Source organism: Pelophylax lessonae, assembly GCF_965119305.1.
Source record: "Pelophylax lessonae genome assembly, chromosome: 7".
Classification (NCBI taxonomy): domain Eukaryota; kingdom Metazoa; phylum Chordata; class Amphibia; order Anura; family Ranidae; genus Pelophylax; species Pelophylax lessonae.
This window is the reverse complement of record NC_138774.1, coordinates 52209244-52231007: the sequence shown is the minus strand read 5'-3', so window position 1 is coordinate 52231007 and position 21764 is coordinate 52209244. Positions and strand designations below refer to the sequence as shown.

Sequence of the window (21764 nt, the reverse complement as noted above, 5' to 3'; positions counted from 1 at the left end):
CTGCAGTCTGACCATCTCTTGTATCATGTCTGCAGGGAGGGGGCAGACTGCAAGGGGCACTGTGATGGGGGGCTGTGAAATATGTGCAATGAATACTCTTGAAAACATTACAAATTTTTGTGGGCGTTTTTACATTTTTAACCACTTGCCGACCGCCGCACGACTATCTACGTCGGCGGTCAGCCCCTCACAGGCAAACTAACGTAGGGCTACGTTGCTTGCTTGTGAGGGTCTAGGGAGCGAGCGCGCGCCCCCGGAGGCGCGCTCCCGCTCCCGCGTGGTCACGGACCCCCCCGCGCGTGTGACCAGCGGACCCGATGTCCGCCGGCCACTCGGCGATCGGCGGGGGAGAGGGAGAATGTCAGGCAGCTTGTGTAAACAAACTGCCTGTCATTCTCCTCGCTGCAAAGACACTGATAAAACGGATCTGGTATGTAGATCCGTTGATCAGTGTCCTTACAGCTAGAGCCACAGCCAATCACAGTAGAAACCACGCCCCTAGGGACACACACAGCCCCTCCCTTCCAAATAAAGTTAACCCCTTCACTACCAGTGTATTTTTACAGTAACAGTGCATATGTATAGCACTGATTACTGTAGAAATGTCACTGGTAACCCCAAAAGTGTCAAAAATGTCAGTCAAGGGTCCGATCTGTCCGCCGCAATGTCGCAGTACCGCAAAAAAAATCGCAGATCGCCGCCATTACGCGTTAAAAAAAAAAACAACAAAAATGACAAAAATCTTTCCCTTTGTTAGTAAACGCGATAACTTTTGCGCAAACCAATCAAAATACGCTTTTTGCGATTTATTTTACCAAACATAGGTAGCATAAAACAAATTGGCCGAAAATTTTTAAAAATTTTGATTTTTACATTTTTTTTTGGGGGAATTTCATATAAAAAAATGTGAAAAATATTGCTATTTTTGCAAAATTGACGCTCTTTTTTTGTTTATAGCGCGTGATCAAAAAATCGCACAGGTGATCAAATACCACCAAAAGAAAGCTCTGTTTGTGGGAAAAAAAGGACGTCAAATTCGTTTAGGTACAGCGTCGCACGACCGCGCAATTGTGCGTTAAATTCACGCAGTGCCGAATCGCAAAATACCCCCTGGTCGGAATGGGGGTAAAATCTTCCGGGGCTTAAGTGGTTAAGGGGGGTGCCAGATATAGGATCCACCCCGGGTGCCAAATGCTCTAGGTACACCACTGTCTCCAACCACACCTTTAGTATGTCTCTAGTCTCCAACTATTCCTGTAACATGTCTCCAGTCTCCAAACACACCTGAAACATGTCTCCAGTCTCCAACCACACCTTTAGTATGTCTCTAGCCTCCAACCACGCCTGCAGTATGTCTCCAACCACACATGTAGCATGTCTCCAACCACACATGTAGCATGTCTCCAGTCTCCAACCACACATGTAGCATGTCTCCAGTCTCCAACCACACATGTTGCATGTCTCTTGTCTGCAGCCTTTGACCATGTTTTGTATCATGCCTGCAGTCTCTGACCATCTACTGTAGTATGTCCATTCTCTGAACATTTTCTGTAGCATTACATACTTTGAACCTTGTGCATATCTTTTTTGTAATGACATAAACAGTGTTGGTTTGTTGTTTATTTTTTATTCAAAACAATGCATTATTTTTTATCTTTTTTAGCTGCATTCCTAATGAGAGCCGGTTCACACTAGCGCGACCAGAAAGTCGCCCCATGAAGGAGCGACTTTTTAGCTTGACTAGACTTGTAAGAGACTTGAATGATAGGCGACTTTGTCTGTGGGGAATGCCTGGCTAATCTTTTTCTTCTTCCTGGAAAGTCTGATCACAGTCGCTTGAAAATAGATAAGGATCCGACTTAGAGGCGACTCCCATTGAAGTCTATGTGCACAAGTCGGATAGAGGTCGCCTTGAAGTAGTACAGGAACCTTTTCTGAAGTCGGAGCGACTTCAGTAGTGCATATTAAGACGGCTCTCCTTCATTTACATTGAATTTGTAATGACAAGAGACTTGGGGCGACTTGAGGGCACACAAGTCGCGTCTCAAGTCGGAGTAGTGTGAACCGGCTCTGAGAGTATAGAGGTATGTCACAAAAAGACTGACGGCAGAGCTCAGGTAGAAAGAAATGATTATATTTTATTTATTGAAAAGGATAAGCTGTTGTATTCTGAAAGCTTAGAGATGAGAGAATGTTAGCTTTTGAGTACAGCGAGATTACAGGTAAGTTAATAAGGTGCTTTACACCTTACAGCCATTTTCTCGGTATTCCTTCATGAAGCTCTCCACATCTTTGCATTTGTTACGGTTTTTTGTGGCCTTGCATACATCTGGACTAGCCAACGCCTCCACCCAAGAATTGTTTTCTAGGACGTATCTCAACCTGAATGAGACAAAGAGGGACAAGTGATGAGAAACGTGCAGTCTGCAATATTTGTCAGCATTGTCAATATTACCTTTCTTCATAGTGTACAATGTACAGATAAATGCATAGGGCACTTCAGCTTCTTTTTTGTTACTATTTTCAGGTAAACAATGTCACCAAATTAAACCTCAGTAATTCAGCAGACAATATAGTTTTTGTGCCAGCACAAAGCAATTCTACTCTGAACTACAGTATACTGACCCTTTTAACCCTTGCCATCTGGGGCAATTTTGTAATTTTTCACATACATGTTAAAATCTGCATATTTCCTTTTTACAGAAAACAAATTAGAACCCCCCAAACATTATATATTTTCTGAAAGCAGAGGCCCTGGAGAATAAAATGGTAGCTGTTGCAATTGTGTATGTCATGCGATACTTGCACAGCTGTTTATCCGATACAAATTTTCAGGAAAAATAGACTTAAATGAATTTTAGTGTACACAAACAAAATATAATACCTACTGCATTTTTCTTTTGGTAAAAAAAGTATGATGTTGGATTGAGTAAATAGATACCAAACATTTCAAGATTTAAAATTGCGCACGCCTGTGAAATGATCCCACCATTTCACAGGCAAGTTTCATTTATGGCAGGGACGTAACTATAGGGGTTGCAATTGCAACTGGACCCCATGCTCCAGGGGGCCTGTGCGGCTCCCCTGTACACCTGGATAGGAGGGGCGGCGGGGGCAGCATGTAGAGAAATCACTGTCCTCCTTTTTCCTCCTGTAGCTGCAGGAGGAAAATGGAGTAGATTGGTTCCTCTGTATGCTGCCCCCTTCACTCCTATCCAGTTCACTTGTGTTCTGCTGTCTCTGGGCCGCTGTGTGCTCCCACTACTGTGCTCTCTTTCCTCTCCTTCTGGATGCTGCAGGGGATGTGTCACAATAGAGAACCAGGAAGGGGTCGGTAGATATGTAATTTACCAGCTCCTTCCTTTTCTGAATGGACAGAGTCATAGTCAGTGACACTGTAAAAAAATAAAATAAAATAATAAAAAATAATACGATTAAAATACCAAAAAATAAGAACGACTGACACCAGTGGATGAAATTCCTGGCATTCCACCACCGTGGGGAGGCCCCAAGATGGCAGGAAGGGAGCCTACTGCAGAACTTGTGAAAGGGTCCCGCAATGAGAGTAAAGGGCCCCAGGATCAGTGGGAAGAGCAACAGGCTTGAAGGGAAGGGCCCCGGCCAGGGGTCCGGGGGGGGGGCCCTTCATGGTTTCTTGCACCGGGGCCCTGAAGGTACTAGTTACGCCTCTGATTTATGGTACCTAAAATTGTCCATAAGCTATGCTTTAAAAGTATTTAGACAGAGGGTATCAGTTCAGTGTAAAACACAAACTATGGTGCTGTAATTATTGCTGTCACTAACGTTCACGTTGATACCTCACATGTGAGGTGCAATCAGTGTTTACATATACATGAGCGTTTGCATTTGAGATGGGGTGCTTTGAAATTTTTATTATTACTCTACATTACACTACACTCTATTAACAATTTTTTATTTTATTTTCCTCGTTTAAGTTTATTGCTATCACAAGCTTGTGAAAGCTTTAAGCGGGATACACACTATACAACTTTTGTTGTTAGATTTCCTTTAGATTTACCTTCAACTATGTAGTGAAAAGGCCTGCCTGATTGCATACAAATTGAAAGTGTTTAGATTTGACCTCATATTATATGGTTTTGGTAAATCTAAAGGAAAAAATCTAAAGACAATTGTATAGTGTGTATGGCCCATAAGGCAGTGACAGCTACTCTTTATTGAGACATCAGGGATCTATTAGACCCCTTATATCTCCCCTGCTCTTCAAATCATCTGCTCAAGTGCTGATGTGTTTGATCAGAATCTTTCCTAGTTGTAGTGGTCAGGGAAACCCAGCACTGAAACTGGAAATGCCCAAATCCTTGTCGCTTTGGCTTCATTTATCACAGAGGAGATCAGGTAATAAATGTTCCTCCATCTCCTCTGTGGGCAGCCCACCCTCCCGGGAGCCCACCCTCCCCGGTGGAATGGGGGAGCCCAGGAACGCCGGCGGCAGCAGGGAAGGCGTGGACTCCCTTCCAAGCCCTGTAAAAGTGACTGGGCAGCTGTAAAGCCACTTGAATCACTTTTAGGCTTGGTTCACACCTATGAAGTTTGCTTTTGATCTGTTTCTGCTGTGCATTTTGTGTTTTTGCACACATATTTTTGACACATTTTTCTCGCATTTTTTTGGTATATTTTGCATTTTTTATGGGTTTTTTTTTGGCCAATTTGTTGTTGGGTGGATTAAAAAAAGCAAATCGCTGCAAAATCACAGTAATATACACTACGTGCTTTTCTTTAGCTTCTCCATTGAAGTCTTATGAACCAAAAACGCATAATAGGTGTGACCCAAGCCTTACAGGGAAGTCAAGCATGTGAAAAAAAAAAAACAGGATGCATGATCCAGATATAACTGCTTGCTGTCGAGGCCATATACTGTATATAGGGTCTAAGGACAGTGAACATTTAAAGTTTTAGGCTGGGTTCACACTAACTGCAGGTACGGCTCGCAGCAGGTGGTCTGGTGCGTCCCTGTTCTCCGTTTTAGGTGCAAATCAGGTAAGAATTTTTGCCTGAATTCGGACCTGAAACAGAACCAAGGTTGCACAGGACCCTTTTCCAGTGTGGACTGCGGCCGACCCCGGAGTTCTGTCAACAGTCTCCTGTGATGTGAATTGGATGCGGGTGAAACCCAGCCTTACTCCACTAATTTACTTTTATTTTATTTTGGCTAGACTGTGGAAGAGTTAAATGTTCTGCTCTTTTTTGTTCACATCTGGGGGATTTTCTCTTTGTGACGGAACCTCAGACCCACACTGTACTTGTGGACTTCCATCAGTATACGGCTTCCTCGCAGTCATGAACATAGATATCAAATCCCAGCCGCTGTCATACAAAACTAGCCTGACACTTAGCTTGTATACTGGAAACAACTAACTCCTTTATTAAAACAAACAGACTTTTATACACTTTAGAAGTAGGTCGGTCACTACATGAATATTTACCCAAAACATCACACAATGAATAGCTAACGAGGTACAGCTGACTCATGGCTAATCCCATCTAGACAAGGTTATCATTCACATGCTAATTAGCTCAGCATACTTAAGTCAGCCTGGAAGCCCAGACTGCCGGCACCAAAGGTAAAACAAGATAAACCATCAATTTATCTGTCACATAGTTTTTTCACTGTTAGTGACGGTGCGTCCCGTCACATTCGTATTTCCTGTTGATGTAATACTCATCCAAAAAATGAGGAGAGGTTGCCAGCAGAACAGGGAGGTGCAGAGAAAAAAAATGAAAAACAATGTCATAAGTTCTAATCTTTCCTTACTGTACTAAAAATGGCTTCATTCATGTCTGTGTCCATGTTATATACTGTAAACAGAGACAGGAACTAAGGGAAGGTCTCCACAGTAGAGGCACAGATTGCAGTAAGGCTCCATTTACACCAATGCGTTATCTTATGCTTTTTGCAGAAATGCAGGACATTTTTTTTAACATGGGTTCCTATAGAACTTGTTCACATTAATGCATTTTTGTGCTTCTACGTTTTTGGAAAGGGTCAGGGACGCTTTTTTGGTTCAATAGACTTACCGCAATTTTGTCGCGATTTGCGTCTCTCGGTTTTAAATCTGCTCAACAACAAATTTCCCACCCCCCAAAAAATTCAAATCACTGTAAAATTGCGGTATAAAAGCACTACAGAAATGCTCAAAAGCAACATATGTGTAAACCAAGCTTAAAACCTGAAAAGAGGCTCAAACACTCCCCTCAAAGCAAGATAAAAAAGTTTTGGTTGGAGTTGAGGAGTTAATGTCGGTTCACACTAGGGCGACAAGATTTCGGGCGAGTTATGCTGTTGCCCGTGCACCGCGACTTCGGCGCGGCTTGCAACGACTTCACATAATGGAAGTCAATGCAAGTCGCTCTGATGTCGCCCCGAAGTAGTGCAGGGACCTTTTTCTAAGTCGGAGCGACTTGAGTCGCTCCTATTAGAACGGTTCCAATTGCACAGCACGGTCCGCTACTTGTCAGGCGACCAAGTCGCCTGACAAGTCGGAACAGTGTGAACCGGCACTGAAGGTTAATACCTCATTTGATGAGTGCCAACAATTTGATGCCTACACATATTGGGCCTAACTAAGCAGAAACCATAAGCCCTTTCTACCTAGGGTAATCTGTCCTCTAGACATGCACATGCCAAGCAAGAGACAGCATATACTCATTCTGTGTGAAGTCACATGCAATTACACAATACAACAGCCTTTATGTAAAGGGCTAATACGGTCAATGCTGACCCTCTACAAAAGTGCAAGTGTTGATATATAATAAACCCCAATGAGATAGCAGACAGATCCCCATCACCCACCTGTTATTTTCATCCGTTGTTTCCCCATCTTGCCCCATAATCAGATACTCCGTGTTGCCTTTATCCATTTTCATATTGCAGCTTGCACGCTGGTAGAAGTATCGGATGTTTCCATTTGTAAGTTCCTCATCTGCACCTAGACAACAGGAAGGAAAAGGTAAAGGGAATGTAGAATGATTGTGTACATATTTTATTTCTGTTTGCTCGGGGTGGGTGGAAGAGGTTAAAAAAAAAAAGGTTTCTTTTCAGAAAAAATACCAAATAGTGCATATTAAAATGGATCTAAAATCACAAAGGAAGATTTTCCATGTTATAAGGAACATCTAGAAATATGAATTATGCCTAAGAAGTAACAAAAAAAGATTAACATTTTGTCTTGAATTCCTCCTGAAAAATAGCAGTGCACTTCATGTGAGCCTGACAGCTGTAGGGGGAGATCTAAGGCAACCTGACTGCTAGCCTCACCTGATTTGGAGTGGGATTTAGTGATGTCACCACTTGCTGCTTACTGTTCTTGCTGGAGAGGAAGCTATACCCCAGGACCTGCACTGCAAGGATCTATCTTCTTCTAATTCATTCATTCTGTAGGTATTCTCCACCTTTCCTGCAGCCTTTTCATCATCACCTCACCAGTCATCAGTGGAGCATCTGTGGAACAACACTGAAGAAGGAATGCTCTGCTCTTCTACCATGATGGCCTTCTCCACACATAACAAGGCATGGTAAGTCAGTAATGAGGAAAAGGTCAGCTACAGGGAGCCTAAAGGTTATACTGGTGACTAGTCCTTTGTTCTCTGATAACCTTTTTTTGGCACCGCTTCCACACCACAAGTCCTCTTTAATATGATGTGCTCTCTTTTGGAGTCATAGGGTTGGGCTGTAGTCATATGGTTAACTATTTCAGTTTACAGATCTGCTGAAAGAAGACCATTTATGCCTCGTTTCCACTGAATGGTACGGTATGGTTCGGTTCAGTACGGTACGGTTCAGAACGGTACACATTTCGTTTCCACTGCCAATAGTACCCTTTCATGATAGGCGTGGTGTAGCAGGAAAGCTTTGATAGACGATTCTCTGTCAACCAATCAAAGTTCTGCAGAGTGTAGCTCCACCCTGTTGGTACGTTACTTATGTGCTTGGTACCCGAACGAAAGGGTACCAAAAAGTGGTACGGTACGGTTCGGAATTAGGGTACCGTACCGAACCGAACCGTACCAAAAAGCTCAGTGGAAAAGAGCCATTACAGAGCTCAAAAGCTCAATCTGAATAAGCCATCAGGGTCACCTTGTTGTTTCATGTTGATATATCAAATTAGACAAGGGGAGCTTCAAAGCAAGTGGCTTATGCGGTGTTGTGTTTTTTCTTTTCTTTTTTTTTTTTAAGCGAACCCAAAGTTCTCTGGGAATAATTTGTCATCTGTTAAAATGATTGTGTGTAGGTGTGTGTGCGCATGTATGTATGTGTACACAATATATAATATATATACATTGCCTGGCCAAAAAAAAGTTGCCACCAAAAAAAAAAAAGTCACACACTAATATTTTGTTGGCTTTGATTACGACACCCATTCGTAGGCATTAATTCGATAAGCTTCTTCAATGTCACAAGATTTATTTTCGTCCAGTGTTGCGTACATTTTTAACCAAGATCTTGTATTGATGATGGGAGAGTCGGACCACTACGACAAGCCTTCTCCAGCACATCCCAAAGATTCTCAATGGGGTTAGGTTCTGGACTCTGTGGTGGCAATCCATGTGTGAAAATTATGTCTCAAGTTCTCTACCCCTGTATTTTCCCTAATGCAACAATTCACCTCCACCAAGGGGTTTATTTCTAGTTGTTAGACCTCTTTGCTGGGAGCATATTTGGAGAGGTACCCCAGTAAGGTCTGTGAACTATGATGTGCAGATGTTGGAGAGGTACCCCAGTAAGTCCTGTGAACAATGGTGTGCAGATGTTGGAGAGGTACCCCAGTAAGGCCTGTGAACTATGATGTGCAGATGTTGGAGAGGTACCCCAGTAAGGCCTGTGAACAATGGTGTGCAGATGTTGGAGAGGTACCCCAGTAAGGCCTGTGAACAATGGTGTGCAGATGTTGGAGAGGTACCCCAGTAAGGCCTGTGAACTATGATGTGCAGATGTTGGAGAGGTACCCCAGTAAGGCCTGTGAACTATGATGTGCAGATGTTGGAGAGGTACCCCAGTAAGGCCTGTGAACTATGATGTGCAGATGTTGGAGAGGTACCCCAGTAAGGCCTGTGAACAATTGTGTGCAGATGTTGGAGAGGTACCCCAGTAAGGCCTGTGAACTATGATGTGCAGATGTTGGAGAGGTACCCCAGTAAGGCCTGTGAACAATGGTGTGCAGATGTTGGAGAGGTACCCCAGTAAGGCCTGTGAACTATGATGTGCAGATGTTGGAGAGGTACCCCAGTAAGGCCTGTGAACTATGATGTGCAGATGTTGGAGAGGTACCCCAGTAAGGCCTGTGAACTATGATGTGCAGATGTTAGAGAGGTACCCCAGTAAGGCCTGTGAACTATGATGTGCAGATGTTGGAGAGGTTACTGAGGGGCAATGGGAAGATGCCTTGGAGTCAGTTCACTGTGTTCAATGTGTCACAACAGGTTTCACAACATCCTTCTCACTGAGGCTCCACGCCATGGGTCTGTGACCTGATAATTTGTGTAGTAGATGTGAGAGTGCTGTGGGGGATTTGGTGCACTTATTATGGAGATGCCCGAAATTGCACAGATACTGGTCAGCAGTGACCTCCACGATCAATCGGGTCTTAGAATTGGAGATCCCACAAGATCCTAGGCCATGTCTATTAGGAATCCTTGATCACATTATTCAGGACAAATATTTGCGAGAGGCCGCTGCAAGGGCCCTGTTTCAGGCCCGCCTACTCATTCTTAGGCACTGGATAGCACGGGACCATCTTGTAAGATGAGGTTGGAGCAATTGGGTAACACCCTGCGTATGGAAAAGTGTATCTATCAACATAGGGGTTCCCCCTCCAAGTTTTTTAAAGTTTGGGGTGTGTAGTTGAGTTCCCCAGGTGTGGCCCCAATAGATTTGATACTGGATCGTCTGCTGATTTAACACCGGGGAGTGGGCACTGGGTTGTCTTTCAGACGGTGGGGGATCTACAGTATCGCTTTAGCTCCAGTTATTGCTATTACTCAAGGTTTGATATGTCATTTTTGGCTTTGGCCTATGGTAGAGTTTGTGATATCAGGCTGTGACCTGTTTTGTTTTGTATTGCTTTATACAAATTGTTGACTGTGTACATGATGTGTGTTTTTTCAATAAACTTTTTCTTGATTCAAAAAAAGAAAATGATATCTCATGCTCCCTGAACCATTCTTTCACAATTTGAGCCCAAGGAATCCTGGAATTGTCATCTTGGAACATGCCCCGTGCCATCAGGGGAGAAAAAAGCCATCGATGGAATAGCCTGGTCATTCAGTATATTCAGGTAGTCAGCTGACCTCATTCTTTGGGCACATGCAGTAACTATTCAATAGGATTATTACTGCATGCTTAGTTTAGTTAGTTGCTTAGTTAATTTCAGGTGGTGACTTTTTGTTTTGGCCAGGCAGTTTAGTTCCAAGGGAAGTCACGGCACTCTGTTTGAAGTAAATGCCCTGGTGCTCACCAACAAAGAAATCCATATATATATATATATATATATATATATATATATATATATATATATATATATATATCCAAAACAGGTGTAGCACTGCTCCCGTAAGGATATTCACTTTGCGGGTCCCCCTGAGTTTCCAGCACACAGTCCTAGCAAATAAAGTTCTACATTTTCCCTCTTTATCTCATTCCAATAATCAGGGGTATGTGGTTGTTTTTGTTTATTTGATAATTTGGGGATAGGAGAAGGAAATAGTGGGATACTCCACTTTAACTATGCACAATGCTGAGGACGCCTATCTTCTGGTACAGCCAGGCTGTTGATTCACCCTGCCACTATGGATGAATTTGTAGTTGAGTCTCTTCTCCCAAGACAACTTAGTGAATAGACATCTATCTTCAGGACACTCTCCCTAGCATCCTCTTTCTCTCGACCTGCTGACACCCGTCTACTAACTATCCTACATGCAGGGGTGGCCCCCTCAGGTCAGGCCCCTTGACTCGAGTCGCTGTACTCACGATACTGTGGTCCCAGTGTCTCCCCCTCTCAGTCAGCTTTCCTGGACCTCCAGGTTCAGCTCCTCTCAACCGTTTCTCAGGCCCTCAGGATGACCTCCTAAGACCACATGGCACCTCTACAGAGGAGGAGGCAGCCACCCCCTCCCTCTGGGACTCTTCTCTCCAGCCAAAGACCCCACAGCACATGTGCCCCTGGCTTTTATACAATATCCCAGAATGCACTGAGGCGACCTGCCTTCTGTCAATAACCAGGACTGTATCAAAAGCCTATGCACCCATTTGTCAGGTTTTCTCCCACTGTCCAACATGCCTCCCTATTGGATCAGTGTGAAACACTCTCTAGATTGAATGAATCACATACTGAGCACAACAGGCAGACCTCACTAACAGATCCTGCTCTCTGGTAGGCAAAAAGTAATAGATTTACCTGTAGTTCCTATGATCCTATGATAAGCAGACAGAGCTCAAATCTATACTCTCTCACTAGCACCTACCTTAGGAGGGTGCTACCCTGGTTTGGAGGCACTCAATGGTCTTACAGAGGAGGAAGATAAAAAAAAGCAGTGTTTTTATTGTCAACGTTTCAATGAAGCTTAGTCCATCTTTCTCAGATATCACATATATACAGTGTATATGGGCACAGGTTCAGATTAGGCTGGTAACTTACTTTTCTGGAGAACTTCAATAATTTCAACTGTGTACACAAAGAACGCATCCACTCGTTTCATTTCTAACACCTTCACACGGTAGCCTGCATTGTGAAGACAAAACATGACATCTAATGAATGGTGGTGTACAGAACGCCCCCAGAAATGTAATTTCCTGCTTGTGTGATTGGCCCACCCAGAACAGAAACAGGAGCCTGAGTATGCAATGAGCAAAATATCTCCCACCATGTATAAATGTAATTACAAATCATACATGGAAATAAGGTTGTTAAACCAAAAACACATATTAATAAGATTGTTTCTTTAACTGCTTGCTGACCGTATAACTTAAATATAAGGTGGCCCTGCTGGGCCAGATCACGTACCTAGTACGTAATCTAGTACCTCTGGGTAGGGGGCATGCTCGTGCGCCGCCAGAAACCTGGCTCTGCTGTGATTTTACACAGCAGGTGCCGTTCAGCAGGTGCGGGCCAATAGATAACTGTGGAAAAGTAACACTTAAAAAAGCGTACTCCCCGCGCCTAGGAATTAGCGTTTTTAAATATTAAATGTTAAAAATTATGTTTAAATTAGTGACAAAACGTGAAATGTAGCAGCAGCAGTAGTGTAAAGTTATATGTAAAAAAAATAGGCGTGGCGGTAGCTAGATCCGCTGTACAAATAGAAGCAAAGAGGATGTGCGTCCATACCCTTTGAGAACGTCACCGGATGTGACGAAATGCGTCAGGACGTGGACCGCACAACGTGACTTTAACTTGGAGAGCAAGCCGGATTTACCTCCGCTCCCCACTCTGCATGGTTGTATTGTCTCTCCTTGCCGGATCTTGCTGGACAGTGCTATTTTTGTATATTTTATGGGAATAAACCCCTTTTAAACAATATTATACCATCTGGAGCCTTTTTATCTTTTTCTTCCAAAAACAATATCACAAGCTGCCTTATGGAACGGTGAGGAGGAAAATCACCATCAGCACAACCAAGAGGATCTTAAAGGGGACCTGCCAATAAGCGTGATTGGTCTCAATATTGTAAGGTATATGAGACCCACTACATTTGGTAAGTCACCCATTCCATAAATTGCTTCACGGGAAGAAGGCATTCAGCACCTGCACTTTACCAGTCACCATTGGATTGTTATTATTGAGCACTCGCACAGTTTCTGAAACAAGGAACAATCACGGAACATTGGATTTTGTTGTATTATATTTTTTATAATACGAGATGAACTTTCAGCAATTATTAATTAATTTATGATTTTGCATTTATACGGAATATTCATTGATTGGCACATAATTTTTGCACATTTGCACTTATATTGCACTTTTGCACAATTTTATGTTTTATATATATTTGCACATTTTCCTGTTTATATTACATTTTAAGCAAGCGCAATAGATAACTGCACCCGCTAATTGTCCGGAACACACACAGGATGGGGCTCTGCCTAGGTAAAGAAGGCAGAGCTCTGTTTGGTCAGCGGGGAAGTGCTACATTTTCTATTCCCGCAAAGCGGGGAAGGAAATCCATTACTTTCCCTAGTAAAAGCACCTCACACAGTGTACACATAAACACTGACTAGGCACACATTTAACCCTTGATCGCTCTAGATGTTTAACCTCTTCCCAGTCAGTGTCATTAGGACAGTGACAGTGCATATTTTTAGCACTGATCACTGTATTAGTGTCATTGGTTTTGAGAAAATGTCAGTTAGTGTCCAACTCTCCGCCGCAATATCGCAGTCCCGCTGAAAGTCACTGATCGCCTCCATTACTAGTATAAAAAAAAAAATAACCAAAATAAATTCTAGTATACAGTATATGCCACAGTTTGTAGATGCTATAACCTTTTGCACAAACCAATCAATATACACTTATTGGATTTTCTTTTTCCAAAATTATGTAGCAGAATAGATATTAGCCTAAATCTATACAAAAATTTGATTTTTCAACTTTTTTATTGAATATGTTTTATAGCAGAAAGAAAAAAAAATGTTTTTCTTTTTTTTTCAAAATTAATCAGTCTTTTTTTGTTTATAGCACAAAAAAAAAAGAAAAAATGTAGTGGTGATTGATGATACCATCAAAAGAAAATGTAAACCAGGTCTCACAGGTGGATCCTGCGGATGAGGGGGTGGGGATTTTAGTGTGCCCAAGAAGATCAGTTAAGTAAAATACAAATTATAAAAGTACAAATTTTATTTGAAGCAAGATTATAAAAACATCATATAAAATTACAGAATCTAGAAGGTGTATTGCAGCACATCCTATAATATGATGGATCGACGCGTTTCACCCATATTTCGGGCTTCTTCAGGATCCAGATGTGTAGCAGACTTTTCTCAAGGTATGTATATATACTCCCTCAATAGAAAAAATCATCAAACTAGAATTCATCGGCCTTTCACCCATATTTCGGGCTTCTTCAGGATCCAGATGTGTAGCAGACTATACTCAAAGTATGTATATATATACATATATATATATATATATATATATATATATATATATACACATAAATATACACACCCTCAATAGAAAAAATCATCAAACAGAATTCATCGGCCTTTCACCCATATTTCGGGCTTCTTCAGGATCCAGATGTGTAGCAGACTATACTCAAAGTATGTATATATATATATATATATATATACACATAAATATACACACCCTCAATAGAAAAAATCATCAAACAGAATTCATCGGCCGCCGTATATTCTGAGCTCTTATTTTCTAAAAGTGTACACAGCGTATACACAAGAAAAAGGAGCTCACAGGCCCCCGGGTGAAAATGAACACCAGTAAGACCATAAGTGCTAACACACAACATTTAAAAATATTTAGCTACCAAGAATCATCAATGGTTAAGGCTATATGTCCAATAGAGGGAAAACTTTCACAATATCAAGCAGAGGAGTCACGCTGTTCAGCATCCATACTGACAGCCCGTTGTCAGTATGGATGCAGCACAGCATGACTCCTCTGCTTGTTAATATGAATGTGTTCATTTTCACCTTGGGGCCTGTGAGCTCCTTTTTCTTCTGTACACGCTGTGTACACTTTTCGAAAATACCAGCTCAGACCATACGGCGGCCGATGAATTCTAGTTTGATGATTTTTTTCTATTGAGGGTGTATATATACATACTTTTAGAAAAGTCTGCTACACATCTGGATCCTGAAGAAGCCCGAAACATGGGTGAAACGCGTTGATCCATCATATTATAGGATGTGCTGCAATACACCTTCTAGATTCTGTAATTTTATATGATGTTTTTATAATCTTGCTTCAAATAAAATTTGTACTTTTATAATTTGTATTTTACTTAACGGATCTTCTTGGACACACTAAAATCCCCACCCCCTCGTCTGCAGGATCCACCTGTGAGACCTGGTTTACTTTTTCCCATTGAATATACAGGGGATTGTGCCGATACCCTTTTTGGACAGATAATTACTCTCCACCCAATCGTCATACCATCAAAATAAAGCTCTATTTGTGGGAAAAAGAGGACATAAATATTATTTGTGTACAGTGTTGCAGGACTGCGTAATTGTCAGTCAAAGTAACGTAGTGCCGTATCGCAAAAATGGCCTGGTTATGAAGGGTGGTCAATTTTCCATAGGTCACTACTTGTAGCCAGTACAGTACTTCCATAAAACCCTAAATTATATTTCCTTTTAAATAAAAATGCTAACGACCCAGCCACTTGACCAGCTGATTTATTTCAGACTAGAAAAAAAATGTTCCTTTTAATACCAATGCCGCCATTTTCAGCGAGCCAAACTGGACGTTATTATTTATCTACAGAAGATGGTATGTTGGGAACCCCAAAAAAGTATCCCCAGCATTTTGTTCCAGTTAACTCACCATACTTCACACGTGGAAAGTAGCAAGCAAATTCTTGACGATCAGTCGGTTCAATTAATTTTTGACGCTCATTCTTCGTTTCAATGGGCACAGTCCACCTTAATGTGGGGCAAGGACCTGCGAGACAATTAAGATGTCAGATCATGTACAGGATATTCAATAGATTAGTCTGTATGATGACCCAAACAAATTGACATATGAATGTCACAAACATTTGCACAGCCGTCGTAAATATTCCCCATGTTTTCTTTAATATGTTTATTTCCTTTGATTGTCAGCTCCATCTTGTGGCCATAATGCTGTATTTTCCTGAAACACCTCAATCAAGAAAATACTGCATGATGGCCACTAGCTGGAGCTGACAATCATAAGAAACATATTACATACAGTTCGGCGATTATTGCTATTCATACAGCAAGTTGTTTAAAACTAGACCCCTATAGTGTTCATTTATGGGATAACTCTGTTAAAATGTGAAAAGAACCATGATGGTATGCAGTACAGTAACTCATAACAAAAAGATTTCAGGATTCTGATCAGATTAGTAAAAACATACATTTTGCTTGGTTGCTGCACAATGGCAGTTGGATTGCATTTCATTAGTCCCCATTGTGTGCATGCATACACTATAGTGTCAAAAGTTTTGGGACGCCTGCCCTTACACACACATGAACTTTAATGGCATCCCAGTCTAGGTCTGTAAGGTTCAATATTGAGTTGGCCCACCCTTTGCAGCTATAACAGCTTCAACTCTTCTGGGAAGGCTGTCCACAAGGTTTAGGAGTGTGTCTATGGGAAAGTTTGACCATTCTTCCAGAAGCACATTTGTGAGGTCAGGCACTGATGTTGGACCAGAAGGCCTGGCTCACAGTCTCCCCTCTAATTCGTCCCAAAGGTATTCTATCGAGTTGAGGTCAGGACTCTGTGCAGGCCAGCCAAGTTCCTCCACACCAAACTCACTTATCCATGTCATTATGTTATACTTACCTCATCTGTGCAGTTTGTTTTGCACAGAGCAGCCCAGATCCTCCTCTTCTTAGGTCCCTTGCTGGCGCTCCTGGCCCCTCCCTTCTGCCGAGCACCCCCACACCCGAGCGGAGCCGCTGCTCGATGTGTCCACTTAGACACTGAGCTGCCCCCTCTCTCTCTCCTCATTGGCTCACTGACTTTGATTGACAGCAGCAGGAGCCAATGGCGCCTGCTGCTGTCTCAGGCAATGAGAAGGGGGAGTCCCAGGCAGCCGAGACTCTCGTGCATCATTCTGGATAGAAAGGGGGCTTAGGTAAGTATTATGGGGGGGGGCTGAGGGGGGCTTCTGCACACCGAAGGTTTGTTATCTTAATGCATAGAATACATTAAGTTAAAAAAACCTTCTGCCTTTAGAACAACTTTAGTTTTCAATAGGTTTTTATTAGGTTTTAAGTGCAAGTCAAAGATATAACAGAAAACAGCAGGCATTTGACTGTCAAAAAGTGCAACATTACAGCATGGGTAAGGGATTTGGGGACGCAGCCCCTCGGGAAACACACAATAAGAACATAACCCACTTATGCAACCCGTAACCCATCATGCCCCGTAGGCGGCCCAAGGCAGACCCAGGGTCACCCCCCCCCCACCCAGCGCCCCATAAAGGGAACACACTGCGCCAAGGCAGGGGGGAGGCGAACACCCGGGCCCCAACCCACCGCCCCACCATCTTTAGAACAACTTTAAACTGAATGGGTTGTTTAAAAGCTGATCGTTTACAGTCAACTTTTCCTACACAGAGTGTCTGTGCAAAGGGCCTTCAACCTCCCTATACTCACCTTGCTCCACCTTGCTGCTTCTTCCTCCCTTGCCACCAACATTGATACCCAGTGCTTCCTGGTATAGAGAAGCATGGGACCAGCTTCCCTGTGACAGTACTCAGGCCTAGCAACACACGGATGTCCCCAGTCCCCCTGGTCCTCCTGGTTGCCAACACCGCTGATTTCAGCACTAGGTTCAAAGGAGATAGGAGCAGAGCGGAAGTGCAGGTATTATATAATGTGGTCAAAGGAGGCCCTTTAGGCTAGGATTTCACTAGCCCAGACTTTAAAAAGTGATCTGTAGTGGATTGTTTTTTAAAGTGGCAGCCTCCTGAATGTCTTTTTTTTTTTTTTGCCGATATTCAATTTATATTGGGGCTACAACAAGCCAAACATCTGACTTACATTTGTTGTCTATCCACATTGAATTTGAATGGGCGAGTTTGAGAAGTGGTGCTGCATGTCAATTCAAATGGCGCATTCAATTTGAACAGACTCCTCTGGCTGTATCTTACAGTTTAGGTGGTTGTGGGGCAGTGGTAAAACTGCAGTTTAGATATCAGCTTTTACCACCTCCCGGCCGCCTGTGTCTTACAGAGACCCTGTCACTTTTCATGTACCTTAGTGATGAGGTGACTTCTGTCGTGTTCAAGAATTTTGTTTTTTCAAAAATTTCGGGAATTTTCTAAAACTGTCAGTTAGTATATAGAATGCACCCAAAAAAATAGTTATTTTTCCTGCTTCTGTGATTCACTGATTTTCTCAGACGTTTGCACTCAGAAGTCAAATTTTAGGCATCCTCTGCAATAGGAATTTAATTTGTGGTGGGACACTTCATAAGGATTAAAGTAGAACTATAAGCAAAATGTTTTTATTTTTATTTCGGATAGAGCAAGGGAGGGTTATAAACCCTGTAATATTTCTTTTTTCACCATCTATTGTGTCCTATTGTGGAGATTTCCCTTCACTTCCTGTCCCATAGCCAAAGAAGAAGTGAGAGGAAATCTTTGTAAATTAAGGGAATTTCTTGGGGTCCCCCAGGTCACCAGAACTTCCATTGTAAGATTTCCCCTCCATTAATTTTCTGGGGACAATCCAAAATGTGGGTTTTTCTTTTACTTTCACTTTTACTTCAGGACAAATAGAGAGGGTGAATCTCCCTAATGCGGACACAGACAGCAATAAAAACTTACAGGTGTTCTAATCCCTCTCCACTATACAAAACGTAAAAATAAGTTTTGCCTTTAGTTATACGTTAAAGTGGTTGTAAAGTCAAAAGTTTTTTTTTTAATCTTAATGCATTCTATGCATTAAGATAAAAAGCCTTCTTTGTGCAGCTTCCCACTCAGCTGCCCTAATACTTACCTGAGCTCCTCTCAATCCAGCGATGTCCCTCTCCCTCTTGATTGGCTGCCCCATGGCTGTCCCTCTCCCTCTTGATTGGCTGAGACACAACAGCGGCACCATTGGTTCCCGCTGCTGTCAAAGTCAGCTAGCCAATCAGGAGAGAGAGAGGGAGCGGGGCAGAACCACAGCTCCGGGTCTAAATGAACACACGGAGCTACAGGAGCGAAGGGCAAGGAGCACCGAAGAGGGACCCAAGAAGAGGAGGATCCGGGCTGCTCTGTGCAAAACCAACTGCACAGAGGAGGTAAGTATAACAGGTTTGTTATTTTTATAGAAAAAAAATGAGACTTTACAATCTACTTAAATTATTTTAAAGGGATGCAGAGACTGCAACTTTCTTCATAAGAACACTGAGAGTGTACCAGGTTGTCATAATGAATCAGACCCTCCAATTCAGGAATCAGTCATGCAATGGTATTGTGGAACAAACAGTTTTTACTTCAGATCATAAAAAAGGTAGGAATCTGCTACAAAGTTTTGTAACAAAAGTGGAATTACACTTTAAATTTACCTCATTCACTAAGTTGAATGAAAATTCACTTTCCAATGTGAACACGCTCTACTCCTTTAGTAAATGTAACCCTCTGTTGCTGAATAATTTGCACGCAGGTGATATGCTATAAACCTTTTCTTACCTTCTGCACACTGACACACGTCTCCTGAGCACAGCTTTGAAATGAAGGTGGTCCTGGAGGGGGCGCTGTAGAACACTCTGCACTGGTTGCCTGTCAGAGACAAGATCATTGAATGGTAATTGCGCCTTCTTCAGCGGCTATGTTGCATATTTCAGCAAGAAAAAATGGAACAGAATTAAAAGGCAGTAACAAGCAACTGAACATGACTGCAAATTGTACATGGACCATTAACATCTTCAACGGAAGAAGAGGTGCCTTAGTAACCTCGGATAGACACCTCTTGAATTCATGCCTCTACCAAACATTATCACACTATCAACAAACAGTGTAACTCCGGACAAAACTTTTCTTTAGATTTGGATAGGGTGAGGAAGGGATAAAGTGAAATTCATGCTGAAGGAAAAGTTACCTTGGCAGTGGGTCTTCCTTTGCACAGTAAGGGTTAACTCCTCATTGTGTCTCTGTGGACTGGAATAAGGTGAAATGTTCACAATACTCCTGGCTCCCTCAGGCTTTCTCTGTGTTACATGCAGGACAAGGGGTGGGCAGGAGGGACTGTTGACTTGGGCACAATGGTTTATTTCAGGGATGGGGGGGGGGGGGGCGCCTTAACCCTAAGGGGGAGAGCAGTTTGGCATCCTTACCTGCCTGACCAGTCACAGCTCTCCGACATCATCACATTCAATGTAAGACCCGGTTGTCTACATTGTACGTTAGGAGTGCTGGATTGGTGAGGAGAGCACTGACTGCCGAGGGAGCGAGGAACAACTTAAGTAATTCACCATTTATCATACCCCAGACCAGCTATTCTCAACCAGGGTTCCTCCAGGGTTGGCTAGGGGTTCCTTGAGCTGTGGCTAACTGTAGATAGTGTAAACTTTAAAATCACTGGCCCCAGAAGAAGTTCTTTGGTGAAGAAACGCGTATGGTAGTTTTACGCTATCTAGTGCTTTCTTACTTGCATATGCATTTATGAGAGTTATTGGTGTCTATTGGCTGTTTATCCTAAGGCTACATCTAACCCTGCCTTAGGGATGTATACTGGAACGTGGATTTAAAGGGGAATTCCCTAAAGCTTGCAGACCTGCCTGTAACTAGGGGGTCCTGGTTACATGTGTAGCACCCTCCTAGGTAGGTGCTAGTGAGTTAGTATAGTTTTTGGCTCTGTCTGCCTATCAGAGGAGCAGCAGGCAAATCTATATATGCTTTCTGTCAAACAGAGAGCAGGATCTGTGAGTGAGGTCTGCTCAGTGTGTGATTCATTGAGTCTAGAGAGTGTTTCACACTGGTCCAATAGGGGGGCATGTTGGCCAATGGGAGGAAACCTGACCAATAGGTACACAGGCTTTGATACAGTCCCAGTGATTGGTAGAGACTGGCTGTCTTGGTGCATTCTGGGATACTGTATAAAAGCCAGGAGCACATGTGCTGTGGGGTCTTTGGCTGGAGAGCAGAGTCCTGGAGGGAGGGGGGCGGCTGCCTCCTCCTCTGTAGCAGTGGCATGTGGTCACAGGCGGTCGGCCTGGGGACCAGAGGAAGGGAACTGAACTCAGAGGTCCAGGAGAGCTAACTGGAGGAGTAGAGACACTGGAGACCCTCGAAAAACAATATCATGAGTAAAGGGGATCGTGTCTAGGGTCCTGACCTGAGGCCCCGGTGTAGGATAGTCAGAGGACGGGTGTCAGTCTGTGGAGTGAAAGGGGATACTAGGCAGGTATCCTGAAGATAATCTATCCAACTAAGTCATCTGAAAGGAGACTTGACCTAAATGAATCTAGTGGCAAGGTGAATCTGCAGCCTGGCTGCATTTCAAGATAGGAGTCCTCATCCATTGTGAATAGTTTAATTTGGAGTATCCCACTCTTCCCTTCTCCCATCCCTATTTAAAATAAACACCAAAAAAACACAACTACGTACCCCTGGACTGATCATTGACTGAGCCAAAGAAGTAAAGTGTTAATCTGTGAATGTCGATGTTGCTAACCATAACCCAGGGGGACCCAAGAGTGTGTTATCCAGCAGTCCTCAAGGGGGCAGTGCTACACATGGTAAGCTCACACCTTATCCGTATGATGGTGGCCACCCGTTATGGTGAAGGGAGTGTGATTTAATTCACCTATGATTTGTGGCGAGAAGAATTCCTCACCATTCCCTGTATAAAGGACTTTCTAGTTACTCCCTTGGGGCTATTTCTGTGATAAATATCTCATTGGTGTGTTTGCAGCATATGCACTATATTGTACGTTGACACAAGCAATGTTTCTTTCCCTTTTTAGGTTTCAATTACGGTTTGTGTCCCCTTTCAACTCCTGTTTGTTGATGGTTATCAGCAGGACAGGAAATGAGACAAAATCCCCAAAGTGGAATCATAGATAGATTTAAAACCTGATAAAGTC

At 42.9% G+C, this 21764-nt stretch overlaps 1 protein-coding gene across 1 annotated transcript in view; it reads right to left on the bottom strand.

Annotated features, from left to right (window-relative positions):
* Window positions 1–2113: 2113 nt before the first annotated feature.
* LOC309560274 (complement C4-B-like) overlaps window positions 2114–21764 on the bottom strand; it is a 249941-nt gene continuing 230290 nt past the window's right edge. The window contains exons 37-41 of the mRNA XM_082263867.1: window positions 19369–19458; window positions 15540–15656; window positions 11673–11756; window positions 6833–6968; window positions 2114–2382 (exon numbers count right to left, since the gene is read on the bottom strand). Coding sequence (XP_082119993.1) covers window positions 2241–2382; window positions 6833–6968; window positions 11673–11756; window positions 15540–15656; window positions 19369–19458 — 569 coding nt within the window. The 3' untranslated portion in view covers window positions 2114–2240. The remainder of the gene's footprint in view (window positions 2383–6832; window positions 6969–11672; window positions 11757–15539; window positions 15657–19368; window positions 19459–21764) is intronic.